The 19,278-nt window shown below is 38.1% G+C and overlaps 1 protein-coding gene across 1 annotated transcript in view; it reads right to left on the bottom strand.

Moving 5' to 3' along the window:
* Positions 1 to 45: 45 nt before the first annotated feature.
* Positions 46 to 19,278, bottom strand: part of LOC133994379 (polypeptide N-acetylgalactosaminyltransferase 10-like) — an 87,973-nt gene continuing 68,740 nt past the window's right edge. Inside the window, exons 8-12 of the mRNA XM_062433623.1 lie at positions 17,446 to 17,553; positions 9,935 to 10,156; positions 7,401 to 7,517; positions 4,226 to 4,375; positions 46 to 3,039 (exon numbers count right to left, since the gene is read on the bottom strand). Coding sequence (XP_062289607.1) covers positions 2,875 to 3,039; positions 4,226 to 4,375; positions 7,401 to 7,517; positions 9,935 to 10,156; positions 17,446 to 17,553 — 762 coding nt within the window. The 3' untranslated portion in view covers positions 46 to 2,874. The remainder of the gene's footprint in view (positions 3,040 to 4,225; positions 4,376 to 7,400; positions 7,518 to 9,934; positions 10,157 to 17,445; positions 17,554 to 19,278) is intronic.

Genomic DNA, 19,278 nt, shown 5'->3' with positions numbered 1-19,278 from the left:
TATATATATATATATATATATATATACATATATTATGGACACACATGATACATTTATGATGGAGTCTTAAAACATGGATGTAAACATTATGCATATACTGTTAATTACTGTTTCCATAAACATTTTTCAATAAAAACCTCTGATGTCACCTTTTGAATTAGATTTAAAAACTTGATAGCAAAGCAAAGTAGACACTTGATTGAAGGGACTTCATGACGTTATAATTAGCAAGTGTAATAGTGGTCGAGCCAGTATCCAAGTCCATTAAAAAAATACTCCTACCAGCAGATTTCAGCTTTCAGTCTGAGGGATCTAGCTTACTTGACAGTTCAGATCAATCTTTTTTATTTGAACTGTTACTGTCCAACATCTTCAGTGTCGTGGTGGGTTTAAGTACCAACTATAAACCCGCTAAAATAATGTGTTCTCAATCTCGCTTTAGTAGAGGAGGATTCATCCTGTGGGTGACCCAGCACTGTAATTTATCCACGTGTAATAATACATTTCTTTATAACATTTTAATAGATGAATGATCGGACATGTTTGATGAGCTAATATCACTTTGCATTGTCATTTTCATGTTTCTATGTAAGGACTCCTGTTTGATATTTTTGTGAAGGATACATGTTTACGATTATTAAAAGGTTTTGTTAGCAAAACTGTCCATATGAGATTGATGTTTGAGTTAATAATCACAAAATCTGAAAGTCCATTCCGGATTTTTTTTTTTTTAAATGTACGTTTGTTGCTGTTATGTAAGTATTTTGGAGGATATGACTTTTCTTTTTGGTCTACAACTGACTGCTGAAATCTAATAGAGCACAGTACCTGGAACTGCTGATTAAAATAGCACACACTGTACATTGTTCTTCTTCACAAAATCGGATTAAAGAATTGGTGCAAGCGACAAAGCAGAACATCCCAAAACATCACGTTGAACAGGAATTCAAACACAATTCAACATCAGCTGAACCACAGGATCAAATCAAAGATGAAAGAAAATGTCATTAAAAAAGGAACTAGAAGGTGGATGGAAAAACGAAAAAAGCAATGATAATTCCTCTTTCCCCATAAAAGTACTTTGGATTGAACAGGTAGGAAAAGAACAACAACACAACAGCATCATGTCATGATTCAAATATAATAAAAAGGTCTTCTTAGGGTTCAGTTTTCAAGGCAGGAGAAAATATGGTGGAAAAAAGTCTCTTTAGCTCTATTCACAGCCAGCAGTTACATGTATGTTCATTTAGAAAGCCGAACAAGAGTCACAAAGCCAGCAGTGCCTTCGATGCCCTGCACTGGAGTCCAGGTCAATCCATGTTCAATTCCAAATGAGACTTTTGAGAAGATTCCCAGTTTTTTCTGAAAAAGTCATTCTCTTAATTGAGTGAATTGTTCCCTAAACTGCTCTGGACACTTTGGACCACACATACACACACGCACACACTTCCTGTAAATCTAGTACTAGTACTCTTCCAACAAGGCACTAAGATTTCATTCAAGTTTATCATAACACAAGTGCTTTATGCATTTTAAACTTCCACATTTGTCTCCTAGAGCTACCTCGGCGAATCTGTTCACCCCTGTTCGTCTCTCCTCTTGCGCACATTGTACGCTAAAGTGATGTGTCAGCTCAGCAGCTGGCCAATCAGGTGGGTCTGCTGCATGTCTGCTGGCCTGCCAGTCACAAAGCTAGTCAACTCGCTGCTACGCGTTACGCTGTGACCCCGTGCTCAGCTGTCTATGACAAGGTCCTTCTGGCGACTGAGTGGTAGAGCCGAATGGGGAGCAGCGAAGGGCACACAGAAATAAAGAGGTGTGACAGCAGCTTCCACATCCACCATGACAAACAAGAAGCCCTTAGCCAGAGTTAGTTAATCACACAACCCTGGTGTTAGATACTGCTTACACAGTGACAAACCTGCAAATGACTACTAATAGAGAGGAAAGTAGAACGCAAGAAAAAAATAAATATCCGTTGCGCTTTCTTTGTCAGCTTCCACTTGCTACATATGAAGCAGCTCTGCACACATCGGCCACAGAGAGGAGGAGAGCAGTTGAGGAGAAACCGACGGCCAACAGGGAAGAGGACACGGTAAAGGGAACGGAGGGTGAATGAGGGTCGTAAAGGAGAATCAATTCACCAGGTGATTTTCAGAGTGGTTCTGCCTGGCTTCACCCAGGTGTCAGGATGACTTTGGCTCAGCAGCAATGCCCCCCCACATCCCACCACCCACCCCAGGGAGGTTGTCAGTGCTGGAGAGACATAAGGGGATTTGAGAGGGTGAATGGAGAAGGTGGGCAAAGGTGCAGTCATGCAGGCAGATAGAGACGGACACGCAGGGAGAGGCGGACCAGGAGAGACAGTAGGTGGAAAGAGATGGAGACGGAGGATAAAGGCAGACAGACAGAGCAAGGAAATACAGAAAAAAACAAACAGAAACCATAGAACATAAAGGGAAACACTTCAAATAAATAACGGCAGAAAAAATTGAAATAAAAACAAAGGATTGAGAAAAGAGAGTAGAGGAATGTCAGATAACCAATCAAGCAAAATCAGGAAGTGAGGCAGACCCACTGCCGCAGCAACGCCGTGACAGAATGAATACATCTCACACACAAAGTCACTTTTAAACTCAAACCCATCAATCAAAGATCAACCCAGTCATTCCTCTAACTGATGTGTTTAACCAACTTCCCCCGCGGTATCCCATCCTGCCTCACTCTGAGCAGCCCAAAGAGAAACAGCTGTCACCTCAGCGTCAGGTTAAACGGGGAACCAGAGTAAATGTAATACCCCATTTCACAGCAGCAGCAGCAGCAGATCCACGTCTGCATGCATCTCAAGTCTTTTCTCTTGGACGCTGCAGGGCCTCAGTTGGCACCCTGATTAAAGTGCTCCAGCACCGTGGCGTTGGTTCTCTCAAACAGCCACTGCTGGCTAGGGGAGGAGGGGTCACACGTGTTCATGAAGATTCGCCGCTCATTTGGGCTGCTGTCGATACAGCTGTTACTGATTGGGTGAAACAGACTCTTATCCTGGAGGATGGAAGGAAGGGAGGAAAGGAAGAATGGTTAAACAAAGGAAATACAATTTTTTTGTCCTTTCTGAGCACAAAATGACCCTTCCTTTCCACCCTACTGATGACCATTTTCTATTTACCAAAGCATAAAATAAGTTGATTTGAAACAACAAAAAATGTTTTCTTCTTGTTCCTTTAGTTGGATGTTTGAGCTTCACTACGCTGAGTTTATTTTCATATTCGGCTACTGAAAGTTTCTCTGAGCTTTAAGGTGTGTACCTGTGGGCAGGATTAGTGACATTACAGCTGACACAAGTGTGATGTGGAAACACTGAGAATGGAGTTTACAGTGAAATAGGAGACATTATGTGTCCACCTGTTAAGCTTTTGAAATGAACAATATCTGCATATTGATAGATTCTGGATTTTGGAGTGGATTTAATTTTCAACAAGGTAACTGAACATAATTTTATTGATTTTAATTCTTATTGATTCTAATTCTGCTTTAATCATTTTGGTTGGAACTAGCCAATTTTTTGTGTTTTTATGCTTTAAAAAAAAAGAAAAAAAGAGGACCAAATTATCATAACAGTTGATTCATTTTCTGTCTATTTAATGAACTAATTGTTGCAAGTCTAATAGTCACTTTTTCAAATCATGGATGTATTTTGTCAAAAAAGGGGAAAAAAAGTAGCATGCACAAGATGAGTGTTCACTGTTTGTAAGTGTAAGTAACAGCTGACTGACTCACTATGACTCCGACATCATATTTATTCAACAGCAGCAAGAAAAGACTCCCTCTCTTGCAGTAAAATGCTTATTTGTGGAAATTGAATACATTTTGCTGTATCACAACTGTCTTATCTTTTTGCTTACGAACATCAACTGCTGCTAACAACCTTGTTTGTGACACTGCATTAAATCCCACAAATGTTACATAAATTCAAATGAGGCTACCAGTGTGGCATGTTTCTTTAATAACTGAGCTTAAATGCAAAACAGTAACATCATAAGTTCCTACAAACATCAGCCAGTGCATTTTCAGCTTCAGGGTAGATTTTGTTCAAACGTGCAAAACTTTGAATGATTAAGTAGCCTTGAAGTGATTTATTTAAAAGCAATTATGTTAGCAGCTTTGTTGTTTTGTAGTGTAAGAAGAGAAAGGGAGGGACAGAATAAAATGTTCAGAGAAGAGACTCTACCTTTCTGTAGCGCCACAGCTGGTTGCCCTTCATGCCGTGACAGTCGTACAGGGTGACGGGGCTATTGTGTGAGATGGCGTCGAAGCAAACCTTTTTAGTGTGTATGGGGTCACCCACCCGGACGTCCTCTCTCCATCCCAACGTGAACACCTGCAGGGAACACAACAAATCTCTAATGACACATTCTTCTTTATTTCATGTTAAAAAAATATTCTTGAACTAAGGAAATAGGATTACAGAGAAGGCTGAACAGTGAAAAGTGCAGCAATTATAGCCTGTTAAGAATACACCTGCTAGTGTTTTTAAAAGAAAAAAAAAACTTCTTATTCTTGATACATTAATTTTATTTGCAAATTCCCCTTAGATCTTGGATTTGTGACACTATGTTTTATTGGCTAAACAGGAAAAGCTTTTTCTCAATGTTTCTAAAGTTGGAAAAAAAAAAGTCAAGGATCATCTGGCTGAAATAATGTATGAGTGTTATTGTGGCCTTTGCACTCATCATTGGCGTGTGTATTGTATTTGTGACTGACTATTCAAATCACTCATTCAGCGTAATTGTTCATGTTTCTGCTTCCAGTGGAGGATCATAAACTTTTTGAATTAGAATCTATTTTATGAAACTGAGTGAGTAAAAAAAAAAACATGTTCATTATGACTTGTGAAGGATGATGATTATTTTCTAGGCAAATTAGCCATCTTACAAAGCATATTATTTTCTGGGCTGTTATTATGGTAGATTATAAAGATGGCTGACGAGATGTTTGCAGCCATAATAACTGATTGTATTAAGATGAGGACAAACCTGAAGACCAGCTAAAACCTACAAAGACTGGACAGACCAAAGATAAACACTGTTTCCACTAACTGCCACCCACCTTTTAGTCTTTAACAATCAGAAAGGAGCATAAACTTCATGACTGAGTGATCACAGACAACACACTGAACCACTGCAGATCCTGAAAGAACCCTCAATTATCAGGTTCCCTTGTATCAAAACAAGCATGTTATATGTTCACAGACCCAGAAAAACACAAAGAAATCAATCAGGATTCATATTTTAGCTCAGGCATAAATTTGTGTGCATATTACAAAACACACAAACAATAAATGTGTGATGCATGTACTATACTATAACACTATACTATATATAGCATGTTATATGTTCTCCCTGTCCTGTGTGTGCAGATTCATTGCTCAGCATCATCTTCAGCTCTCTGATCATTCACATCTATTTATCTAAAAGCTGCTGAAACACTGATGACTCACCACACTCAGGAGAGTCTTTGATGACACTTTGATTGATGGTGTCCTTAATGTTCATCCCTTTTTCTAAAAATCTAATTATTTGTTGCAGTGCATATCTGTTGATCTCAATGTTGCATGAAAAAATGATGAACTAAGTAGTCAGTACTGATTTGTTTAGAAAAAAAACCGAAACATTTAAAGTAATAACAATAATTTAAAAGACTGAAGTTTAAAATGACATGATGGGAGTAGGAGCACAGTTTTAAATAAGTACAAAAATCCAGTTTTTGTATTTAGTTTCATGAAGCCAAACAAGCTCAGATTACATGTTCTATGTGCGCAAATGTGTTTTCTGTTATCTAAAAATAAAATTACAATGGTAGAGACATCTTTAAAGTCTCGCCCATCAGTGTTGTAGAAATGGCCGTCGCTCCGGCTCACAAAGACTTTCTAAATGAGTTCTGCCGCTCGTCTTGTACCAAATCAAAAAGCCCTGACAAGGACAGCTGCCAGACGGCCTCCTGTGATCAGCAGCAAATCCATATCTTGCTGGCGCTGAATACAGATGGCAACTGTGACACAGATTAAACTACAATGCATCTTCAGATTAAAGCAATTAAACTGTCAGGGCTCTGAGGCGCAGTATTTCAGCTGTGGAAACAAAAGGGGACATTCAATCCATTAAGGTTGTATTATGAGCTCGGCTTAAAGATCCTCGCTGTGACATATGAGAGCAAACAGACTCCTTTCAAACAATGCAAAGATAATGAAGCTGCTGGTGTGTGTGTGTGTGTGTGTGTGTGTGTGTGTGTGTGTGCTGCTTGTGTGTCTATGAAAGTTCATTTGACATTTATGTGTGTTTAGCAGAGGAAATACAATTACTAAGGAGACAATCTATCAACAATGGTGAATCTCAAGGGTGGCTTAGTGATTTAAAAGTCTGTCCCTTAACCTAAAGAAAACAACTGCTGGTTCAACTCCTTCTGGTTAAAGTGTCCTTGCTGTTGAACTCTAATCTTACTGAAATACTTTAACCCTTTGAACCATTAGAGTAAATATTTAATTTTAAGACTTGAGGCATTCAGAGTGATCCTCCAAAAATGTCAAACACGCCAGCATGAGAGACCAAAGGCTAAAATTTTGGACCCAATCTAAAACTGACGTGTCAAAAAGCTACCCGAATTACACATGCATGAAATTGTCAAAACAAAAAGACCTGCTTTTAAAAGGGAATCAAGGACAAACATTGAGACAAAACGACTCAATAAGATCTAATCGACCCAAACAGAGAGAGAACATCAGCACTGGCAGCAACATTATGAGCAGCAGTGACAGAAGACAGAAAAAAGAAGCAACAAATGTCAGTTCTTCTGCTTCAAAAACCAGTTTCTCTGATGGTGATAACAACACATCACGTCACATGATCAGAGCTGATAGAGAATCTGTTCTGATCCACTTGGGCATTAGACATATTCATGCGGACTTGAGGGCAGCAGCAGATAAACAGGACACAACCTGAACCAGATTAGACTGGATAAATCACATACAGTACAGTACTGGTGGGAGTGGACCTCTAGCCTCAGCATGTAAACAGTGCACAAAACTCAAATACCCCAAATATAACCCTGATCTCCCTTTAATATTTATAAAAGAAAGCAGTGCTTGATCTACTCATTCACTAAAGTCATAAACCATTCAAAATAATTAAACTAAATTAAGTCTGGTTAATTTTACTATTTAAAGTAACATGTTTTGTTAGTAACTTTAAGTTTTATTTGTGCATGTTTTGTTGAATATAGTCCTGTTTGTCTTGGACTTCGGTTGTTAAGTTCTGTCTTCTGCATTTAATTTAGACTCAATTCCTTGATAAAAAAAAAAAAAAAATCCAGCCTGAAGAGTCTTTTTGTTTTAGGTTTTCGTTGCTCACCTGTCCGTGGCTCCAGCTCACCTCGCCCCTTCCCTTCACACAGCTCTCCAGGCGGATGGGACTCCCCGATACAAAATGTTTCGTCTCCATACACAGGTTGTTGCCCACGTTACGAACCTACAACACAAACATGCATAGCAGTAAGTCATAAACAATGACACTGTGTTACTGGGATATTCAGCTGTTAGTCAACATGACAGTCTTTAGCTGTAACCAGAGGTTTTTATTAAACCACAATCACAAAGGGCATTACGCACAACATCTGTTGAGGCAGATTCAAGTTCTTAAATCATCTCCTTAGCTTTGTTCATTTCAAAAGGCAAAAATATGCCAATCGCACTCTGGCTCACATTAAATACTCTCTCCTCTCAATCAGAGCATAAATCCAGACAGCAGCCTGGTACAACAGATATTATTATTTGAGCCAACTGGCCTTCATTTTCTTGACAGTTTCCTGTATTACTTTAAATAAATTGTTACTTATGAACCTGTTCTCTTGGTTTGATGCCTATTTTGAAATTAATTTCAAATGAAAAGCAATTAATAGCTGTATATCATGTCTTGAAAAGTCAGTAAATTCATTTTTTTCAGTGTTTTAAGTTCTTAATAAAAGGACATATCAAAATGAAAATAATAATTGAAAACAAAGTTATTTTAAAACGGTAAAATCTGACAAAACCAAAAAAATAAATAACATTTCAAAATTACTTTTTTTTTTTTTTTTTTTTAAACCTCTTTTAGGTCATACTATCCAGTACTGCCAGTTTGCTACTGCACTTTGTAACCTTGGTTTTGAAAAGTGCTCAGATAAATAAATATTCTTCTCTTTCTGCTGTTAAGGGGGATATTTACTAAGCCTGTCACATATTTATCATCAGGGGTGCAGACTTTTGTGTCATTGCAATTTCTTAATTTCTTAATTTCTTAAGGTATAGCCTGAAACAAATACACTCTGTCACAGTTCATCTAATTTGCATAAAGTACCATTAAATAAGAGTTGATACTGTTTTAATGTGTGTGACACAAGTCTGGAAATAAAGGAGCGCAAATCAAATTGTTTTCCTGTTGCTGAACTAAGAATATTGGTTGGAGAGACAACACTTCTGGATCTGTGTGCCTGTAGAGTATTCATTCCATATGAGGAACAATGTAGATTAGGAAATATCGGTTAAACATTATCAGCTCAACAAAGCGATCAGTGATTGAATGAGTTATGAAAAGTCATTGGAAGATTTTTGGTGACATTTTTAAACTGCTTTTGCAAGATTGTATACATAAATATCAAGGTTAATAACAATGACTGGCTGCATCAGTCATATCATGCTGGATGGGAGCTGCTGTGAAATTAAAGGGGACCTGAGAGACCTGAGAGAAAAATAAAACTTCTTCACTCCTGCTTTTTAATCTTGTGTTGTGTTGCTGAGCAGAGAGCTCTGCAACCATCACTTTGTAATGATCTTTTCAACTTTCTCTCTCTCCCGCTCTCCCTCCCTCCCTCCCTATTTTTATTAATTTCCCTCCTTTCATCTTTTTGCATCTCTAAACTTAAAATACATGTTGCATCAACCAAAACATGCAATTTTCAGCAGTGCCACTTTTCTTCAATTTTCCCAGTGTATAACCTCTGGGCCACTATTTATAAAATAAGGAGAAACTTAAAGATCCCCTTAACGACTTGATTCCACTAGGAACTGGGCTCTGACACGGCTGCCTGAGCTGATCGAAGTGTCCCAGAAGTGGCTCTCTGCTCTGCCGCACTAAACATATGCGCCTAGTCTACTTTGAAAAGGAAGCCGCTTCAAAGCCACATCAAGCTTCACAGAGCAGATCGAGATGGGAGTCAAATACAGAAGCAGCATAGAGCATCCGGTCAATTTTCAAAATAAAACACCACAACTCCTAATCGTATTTCACCAACAAACACAATTAAAACAGACATATAAAGAAACAATTTAACTATGTAGCCCACTGATCTACAGTAGAAGCACAAAAACACACGTGGCAAAAACACGTCTGAGCTAGAACGCATATGCTCCCGGTAGGATCTCGGAGTAAGTATAATAACAACCTGAGGAAAAGCCTGCTTTCTTACAACAACCTGCTGAAGACACAGACCGGCTCCATGAATTTTGTAGTTGTCATTAATCAAATGGGCTCAGATGTTCCACTTGTGTAAATGTGTCTCTAACACAAGATAAGAAAACTACAGTATATTAAGGATAAGGATTGAAATAAAGCCTTGGAGGAAATTTCTCCCAAGCATGAACTTTAACTACCGGCTGTCAGAAAAAAATACCACAGACCATGTGAGTTCTAGCAGATCAGATGTCTAAAGAGTATTATCATGTAGTCATGATATTATGGGTTCAAATTTGACAAACTTAGCAGTGAGAGAGAATATTGCTTTTCATTCTTTGACTCTATAAAAGCCACATAAAACCAAATTTTAAAAAACACATTTCATTTTCAGATTGATCTAGCTTTCTATGATTCTATTAAGATTTTGGTCTTTTGGGTACGAGAGCTGACTGTACCTCTCCCCATGCAGCAGCAGGAGGCTCCACCGGTGGGTAGTGTTTGGGCAGATCCCAGGCCACCTCGCTCATGAACCACTTGAAGCTCTTGCAGTTAAGGCGGTTCCTCAGCTCCTTCTGCACCACCATGTCTCCTGCGGACAGATGGCGATACTCCGGCCGACGCTGGTAGATGTATTCGGCGTACTCATCCATCCACACCTCCGCCACACGTTTCAGGTTCTGAAATCAAGAGTGAGACCTCCTGTTTTCATTCCACATTTTAACTTGCAGAGAACAATGATGTAGTCTTGTTTGAAAAAAAGTACAACCAATGAATACTAAAAAGTGCGGATACCGAACAGTGACAATATTTTTACACTTGTGCATATATTTTGTAATGCTAGGAAATAAGTAAAGTAAGAAATAAGATGTTCAATGTGGTCTGGTGAGGCTGCAGAATCACTGAAGGTAGACTGAATTAACTATTTAGCAGTCATGCTTATTCACTCGTTAAATAAGTAGCAGATGATTGTAGTTGTATATTTATTCCATTTCTTCTATCATGAAATATTAACATGAAGACTTCCTGCTGTTTGGTGAGGAGAGCACTGACAGGGTTCAGAAACAATAGTTTGAACACTGAACATCCCGTATGGATGATGCAAAATGAAAATCCTGTGTCAAACAGTAAAAGCCACTTGAACTTCAAAGTCTCAAAGTCAACTGGCTTGTTGATGGATCTTAGTATTTCTGGACATCCTGTGTTCATGGAAACACGGACTAAGCCATCATCTTTACATCCTGCCATACTCAATGTTTTGATTGATCCCACAAGACAAAATGATCAAAGCTGCTCAGTAGAAAGGCAGCCAGTCATCACACAGGAAGCTGTCATCATGTCCCGGGAGGCGAGCGATGAAAAAAACATTGAAGCAACTTGTGTCTTGACATGAAAGCAGATACAACACTTAACTGTTGTTAAGTGTTATTTTGTTGTAATTTATGTTGTAATTTAAATGCTGGCTTCATGAAATGTAAACCATTTTCGGTTTCTCTCTTACATGTCTATCATGACAAATGCAGCCTGTTATCTCATGAAACACTGAGCTGGGTTTAATTCGGAATTGGTTCAAATGAGTGAATATCTCATACACAAAGCTGTATTTAAAAAAACAAAAACAAAAAATTCTAATACTTCCCCAAAATTTCCACAACCAACATAAATGTCTTCATAAACTACTGGGAAATATATATCATGTAAAATCTCTGTTGACGACTGAAATTAAAAAACACTGTCACTCAGTGTTAACATTATATTGCAACGATAAGTCGATTAATCAATTATTCAATCAAAAGAAAATGTATCATTTTTTATCACAATTTTGATGAAAAAAGACATTTGAATTGTTTCAGTCTCTTTTTTAAACAAATATACTGAACATTCACTGTAGTTTTCACTTTTCCAATGTGATGATTTGCTGCTATTCTGTTTTACATGATCATAAACTGAATATCTTCAGTTTTGGACTGCTGGTCTGACAAATCAAGAAATTTGAAAACATCATCTTCGGCTCAGATGAATTGTTGTTATGGGATATGTTGTACATTAAATTATTAACCAAGAATATAATTAGTAGATTGATCAATAATGAAAATAAAATGTTTCAGCCCTGTAGCGAATGTGTTATGTGGAGCGGAGCAGGAGACAGCGGGCAGCAGGCACTGAAGGTTATGTGCCGGCAGGGCAAAACTGAGTTTCATTGAACAAAGGATCCAACAAGCCTTAACTGAAAACAAGGACTTAAATACAAACTAAAGTAAGGACACAACAAGGAACAGGTGGCAAGATACAACGGCAGGATGGGAGTTGATTGGCTGGGACAACAACTAAAATAAGTGCACAATGAGCACATAGCAAAATAAGCCAGCATATACTGCTGCTGACAAAAACACTAACATTCAATCTGTCAAGCAGAGTGGCTTGCACATTGATGCTGCATGAAACATAAATCAAACTAAAAGACAACTGCAAGCTCTGAATAACATAACTGGTGTTATAATTCACCTGAGCACCCAGTTTCCACGAGAATCAATATAGAAAGCAACAGTTTCTCAAGTGGCCCTTAAATAAAGTCTGGGACTTCTTATCTGTCCAACTTCAAACTCAATCCAGGTTTAAACAGGCAGAAAAAGGCATCTGGTGGAGGGACATAAAGCCAGACCGGAAATATAACATAATGTAAATGTGATACTGTCAATACAGTGTAAGAATGTCTTTCATAATAAAACCTTTAAAAAAGGAAACTTAAAGGATAAAGCTGGTGATTTTTTATACAAATTGCACGTGCAGAGTAAAGCCAATACATATTGTGTGTATCTAAAGCCTGATATATCTCATTCCTCTTTGCTGTAGATCTCTGTTGTTGTCCAAAAACTATTGAAAACATGTCAATGAGCCATGCATTGTTTGTTTGGGTCTGCATATTTGCTGACAAAAAGAAAAATATAGAAAATGGCCAGACATATCTTTAAAAGAATAACTTAAAAGGTTTAAGAGGTTAAGCTACTGTAAAACATCTGTTGAAAAGCTGAAAAAAAAAATGTGTACAGCTGCACTGTACAAGAACATGTTGTGGGTATTCAAAACAAAGCATCTATCGAACCCACGCAGAAACACAACCACCATCATGTCCCAGCACTTTTGATGGTAATGATCATAGAAGTCTGGAGCGTACAGGGAATCATTTTGAAGCAGGTTGTCTCATTGTTTCACTACATTTTAACACTGAGCCACCCGCAGGTCTGGTGTGAAGCCTTTGACAAGACCACTTCCTGGGGAAAATTATGTGCCAAGGAACTGTATGAATTGCATTAAACTTGCGGGTGAAAGATTTTACCTTTCAGATAAAGGTGCCAAGCTGAAAAGAAAGGTGTCTCCTTAGATCTTCCCAGGGACAGAAATATCATGAAACTAAATTCCTTTATACTGTAATGTTACAAGCAAACTGAGAGTGCTGGTCTTTCTTCACAGTCATCTAAATATGTTGGCTGGGAAAGGAGCTGATAATGTGTGCTTATATTTCTGTTGTTTTTAGGAGAAAGGTCCCTTTAGGTTTTATATCTCTATTGCATTTTTTGGCACATCTTTAATATCTGTCTTTTATCATCATGTTTATATTGTATCATAAATGTTTCCCCTGGACTACAACAATGCTGTCGAGTTGTCTCAAAGATTTATGCTGTGCATCTGTGACTCGATGCAAGATGCTTTTGCAGACGACTTAAAGCTGCAGTCTGTAGTTATGAGAAAAAAGTGGACTTAGCCAGAAAATTTGAACGAGTACAGCCTCCAAGTCCCTCCTTCTTCATCTCTGCTGTTGCAGCCCTGCCTTCTAAGCCCCTCCCCACAGAGGAACCTGCCGTGCACGCTGCATGAACGTGAAGGCTCGTCCCCACAGTAGAGAGGAAACCTGTTTGACCGAGTGAGAGCACGCGCTGTGTGGGAGAGGGGGGATGCCAGCAGCGTGTGTACAGCGTCATTGACACTCCTCCTGGCTCTGATTGGTTGTTTTGATTCGTGAGCGGTGGATTCTTGTAAATCATTTTACAACCACTGGATGGACCCAGAGACGGTGGATTTTGTCACAGCTTATCTGTATCTTATTCTACTATCAGATCATAATGACAATTTTAGCAAATATAACACAAAAATAGTTACAGACTGCAGCTTTAATGAGGGCACATTGCAAAAACAAAAAAACCCAAAAAAGGCTAAAATGCATAATTTAGTGTACATTTAGGCCACAAAATAATGCATATAGTGGTTTAAATGCTTCCAGAAACTTTTTTCATTGACCTCTTTCAATCATTGTAAAAGCGTCCAATATCCCAACTTTGGAACAAGACTACCTGACCGGAATAAAAAGATAAGCAAGCGACAAAGTGGATAAGAGCCGTGAGCGACGATGACTGCCATGCACACAGCTCTACTGGTTCTTTAAGCTCAGACAATTGCAAACATGAAAGATTTACACCTGAGCAATGGGTAATCCTTCCATCTGAAGCCTTTGAGGTGTAAATAAGTAAAAAATCACAGAGGCTGTCAGCCTCTGAGGTACGGACGCATGTCTGGGAATACAGATGGTAGCAGTCTTGGAGGTATGGATGGTGAAATGAATGAGAATACTCTGTGCTCTCCAGGTGAAGTGGAGTTCAGTGGTTCTATCTCCCTCCATGTTGACTGGACTCGAGGGGGATCCACTGATGTACACAGACACTGTTGATGTGTCTGAAGGGTCTTTGTTCTCAGTATCTGTACATGCTGAAGGGACTCACCTGCTGTTTTATAAAATAAGTATGGCATCTTTAAGTGCAAACAATTCTCTGCACATCAAATGAGAAGGATATGAATGCTTACTTATATGGATGAGACACGGTTAAAAAAAACAACCCAAAACCCCCTGCAGTTCGATACTGAAACAGCAGAGAGGAAAAGGAAGACTTGGGCTTAAATCTTACCTCAGGCAAATCATGTTTAGACCTTGACTGAAGCTTTTCTTGGTGAACCATGACCAAAACCTTAATGTAACCAGATTCTTTGTTGCCTTCCCTTGATAAAAAAGAAAGTTAGTGCCTGGGGTCTGTAAAGTAGTACTGGCAAAACTCAAATTTTAAATCAATAGACATTTAACATTTAGTTTCTTGTAGTGTTATTTCCCCCAAAACACTGGATCCCACCCCTACCCATAATTCAATGCTTGTCTTTTAAACACACTAATGTTTTTAATTCAGGCTTTCTATCAAAAAATCTTCAATCTGAATGTGCTGTATTGTCACAATGATTATTATTTAAATTGAAGTTGATAATACTTTTTTCTGTGATATTAAGCCACGTTCAAATACAGTTTTATCTAACAACTGATATCAAACTAGTCTTATGCATAAACTAAACTTTCATGGTTCAATTTAGCCATCTTGGAATGTAAACATTATCCCAACAACTACTGAAATAACACAATAATCTGTATGAAGTATTATAACGTATATCAGTCATTAAAATACCATAGATTTGTAAGTTATTTTTGGGTTCAATGATCAAGATAAATGCTCATCTCATTCAATCTTTTTCCACACTAAACCTCTAATGTTAGATCTCTTAATCTCAGACTGAAAAAGTCTGAAAACAAAATGTGCCTATATTATCGTTTTCAGGTCATTTTTTGCAAGGTTTTTAACTTTAACTTTTTTGAGGTTTAACTCAAAAATCTGTTCCTCTTCCTCTTCCTGCTCCTCCTTTGGTCCACAAACAACCAAATCTTTATGCAGAGTTCTGTGTCTACAGACTTTATGAGATTCTTTTGTTTCCATCTTGAGCCTGTTACGCTTTCTTTGTCTGCCTTTCTTTTCAAAGAAGCATATTTATAACATTCAAATAGTCTCGTATGCACCTTTGTGAAAGTAGACTTGACTGAGGCATCGAAATGTCTTTTATCCCCCTTTTCTTTTATCCTAAATTAGTATTACTGAAGTGACATAACATCAATGGTGACAATTTAATAATGGAATGTGGATTGTTGTTTTGTGGTATTGTGGTATTTATTAACTTATTGAATGTGCTTTATGCTTGAACTGAACATGAGAAGCTCTCCAGATCTTGCTGTATAGTGATGTACAATAACAATAAAGGTTTTTTCTATCTCCGTGCCCCGGACAATCACCTTTGACATTAAAAACAGCTCTGTTGTCTATTTTTTTTCATAAAAAAACTTTCTCCACTGTGAGCATGATAGAATTTATATTTAACAGCATGTCATTGAGGTCAGTCCACATTGTGAGGTGAAGAAAGAGGTCTTTGTTCACTGTTGGTTTATGACTGCAATAAAACCCCAAATGTCTACATATCAAAATAAAGATTTAAAAACCCAACTGCAGTCTCATCCATTCATGATAGGGTAACAAACAGCCTCTCCATTCATCCAATCAACTAAAGCAAATCTGCTTAATGGGAAAGGGCTTTTTAATATATTTTTCAAAGCGTTATGCAGAGAAGGACACAAGGGACTAAACAGAGTTAATCACAGCCCTGAGGTGTAGTAAGTCCTCCTGTATTGTTATACCTGCTGCCTGTGTTATATCAGCATTCGAAGGGCTAATGGTCAGACCGACAAGGCAAAAACAGAGGCCAAGAGGTTTAATTACATATTCAGCTAAGCCAAACATAGCCAGGTGTCAGGCTGCGGCTGAGTCATGCATAATGAATAGTGTTCAGCTACAGGCTTTTTTAATATTTTTTATTTTCTTATACTTTGCCCAAGTGTAAAAGCTCACATGGAGTAAAGAAATTTCAGCTAATTACTGGAGAACTGTAGGTTATAGATTGTGGATAATGGTATGTGTTTGGGCACTGTAAGGTAAAAAGGTACAAACAAAGCTTCTATTATGAGTATTATTGTCAGTGTAGCGTGCAAAAATTAATTTTAATAATGGTTAAAGGGTAAATTCGGCTAAATTTCATTGTTTCAAGCTTATGATTGATTAATGATTTGAATCGATTTTTTGATTGCCTACAAACCACAAACATATTTTTGTACATTTGTACAACAATACTAAAAGACCTGCAGCATCTACAAGGCTGAAATCATAAAATACATACATATACATAAAATATAGATTATCCCACACAGCTATTGACTGTCAGTAGCAAATGCTTCAAATAAATATATGAGGTTGATCCAGTTCAATAATCAGTTTCAGCACAGATAGAGCAGGAGGATACACATACTAACAGATGTGCTGCCGTTTGTGTTTCTTGACAAGACATCAGCCTCATGTTTGCAGACTTCTGCTAGCTAGTGAGAGCTACCTGATGGGTAAGGACAAACTGAACAAAAGCTGACTTTGGAAACTGTTCAGTCAGCTCCAAGTGCTTCAACCAGATTGTATTATATTGTATTAATATTGTAATACTGACAATAATTTTCCCAATAAATATCATTGCTACTTTAGGCTGGATATCTTTTTTAATCATCACTGGAAATATCATGGTATCAGTTTCAATATCTCTATGAAAAGAAAAAAACAATAACACCAACAAAAAAAACAAACAACTTAATTCAAGTTAAGTGTCACATGTTTTCTAATCACAAACCAAAGAATAAGAGGTAAAAGAACATAGCCTGATCAACAGTTTTCTATATTCTGTGCTCTAAATACATTTTGGGTGATACCATAAAAGGCTCAAAGATTGACAATCAGCCTTAGTTTTATTTCCTATAGCAAAGCTTGGAGTTATCTTATGCAAATGCTTCTTCCACTAACCTAATGCCATGGAAGTGAATAGGATTTTTTTTTCTAAAAGTAGCCAAAACAATCACATACATACATAATACAAGTCAGAATAGCGAGATGTGTTTAGGAGAGAATGATCAAATATAACTGAAACTATCAGCCTGATACCATTATGAGAGAATACATGTTAAAAAAGGTCTTTGTGTCCACATTAACATGCTATAAAATGAACTGAGACTCACCCTGGCTAGGCTGACCCCTCCAGGAACTTTGTAAGGGACGTACTTCCTGTAGATGTGTCCTACCCTAGAGCAAGGGATGTCCTCCATTCGACCACCACACATCCACACCTACAGAGAGACAGAGAGAGAGAGAGATTCAGCAGTGATAAAAAAACAAAAAAAAAAACACTATCAAAGAGATTTTTGCTCATAGCTGCTGTGATAGTGTGTGTGAAACTGAACACTGTGAATGTGTGAGTGTGAGAAAAACAAAGCAATGGATAACAAACAAGGTTAAGATGTAAAGAAAGGGAAAAAGATGGAGGGAGTGGGAGGATGACAGCATAGGAGAGAGACATGAGGTAATGTACAGTATATACAGCAGGTTGTGGGGTATGTTGACTGGGTCATGAATCCAGGAGCGAAGGATAACAGGATGGAGAAGGTAAATCTAAGAAAAAAGCAGAAAGGGAAAGTAATTCAGGAAAATAATAGTTCTTCTCTTTTCGGATTTATGGTGGGTGGCAACTTCTTAGAAGGATCACGGGTATAGCCAACTGTGAACCGGCACTAACAGCATATTAATGTTTTTACCCAAAATTACTTGCAATCCAGGTGTCTTTCACAATGTCACATGACTGATAATGGACATAGACTGGCCACAGGGGAAGCTCAGTGAGTCAAAATTGAGGGAGATGTTGCTCTTTCTTTCAACTTGGTAATTTCCAGTCAGTTTGTTGGTATTCTTCATCACTTCCCTTCCTGACTCTCCGGAGTGGACATCAGCTGGCTGCTATTTCAATTCAATTACTCCAAGTTTGTTGCACCACACCAGCTCGGGCAAACAGAATAGGGAGAAATAACAGATTGAATCCACCCTCTCGACATCTCACTGTGGGGAAGGTGTGGCCTACAGCACCAATCCCTTCCATCCTCTTCATCCCTGCACGGAAACACTTGAGCTTAATAACAGGGGAGCCTAGCTGCAGGAGGGATCAAGAGCTTGAGTTCAGTGCCAGTCAGATTAAATTGAAAGTCTTATCACTCACCTCTGACACACAACCTCTGCAATCCACTCACCTCAAAACACTGCACCAAAGCATAGGTTGGCATTTTTTTTCATTTAAAAATAAAAAAATAATCATAAGTCTGTTTATACGGCGCAAGTTACAAAGTGCTTTAACAAAGAACTTTAGTTCTTGTAGGTATTCTACAATGCTGGTTTCCACCACAAACCCATATTTGCCTACAACATTTACAAACAATTATACAATGAGGTGACTTTTGGTAGTCACCTGATTCAAGATTTAAGGATAAAGATTTTGAGATCACATGAGAATTCATCCTGTCAGGCCTCAAGTTATGTGCTTATATCTGAACCACTGGTTGTTCGGACCAATCAACATCCTATGAGGATTCTTGCGTGATCTTGAGAATCCAGCTGCCTCACAAGGTAAGACAGGGATAGCAGAGCTCAAACCTAAGAACGTCCTGTCATCCTGGGGACAGTGAAAATAGCACCCTGGACACATTACAGTTATTTGGTGCACTTGACCTAATAACACCTCTCCTTTAGAGGGGGCACCAGGAAAGATATAATGATGAGATTAATGTACATATAAATTCAAAACATATTGAGCTGAACGTAATGTTTATCTATGAAGCTGCACAGTGTTCAAAATATAATTATGTGTTCAGAACTCCCGTTTAGTGCGTCGATAAAGAGATGACAGTTACTGAAACAAAGTTATTAAACTATATTTATTATGTGTGATGGAAAAAAAAAGAACTTCAATTTGGGACAGGAGTGATTAAAAAAAAAGTTAATTTCAAGCCCTGGGTGATAGACGGGGA

This window comes from Scomber scombrus, chromosome 14 (assembly GCF_963691925.1).
Source record: "Scomber scombrus chromosome 14, fScoSco1.1, whole genome shotgun sequence".
NCBI classification, from domain to species: domain Eukaryota; kingdom Metazoa; phylum Chordata; class Actinopteri; order Scombriformes; family Scombridae; genus Scomber; species Scomber scombrus.
Note: the sequence above shows the minus strand (reverse complement) of the source record. Positions and strands in the feature narration are given on the sequence as shown.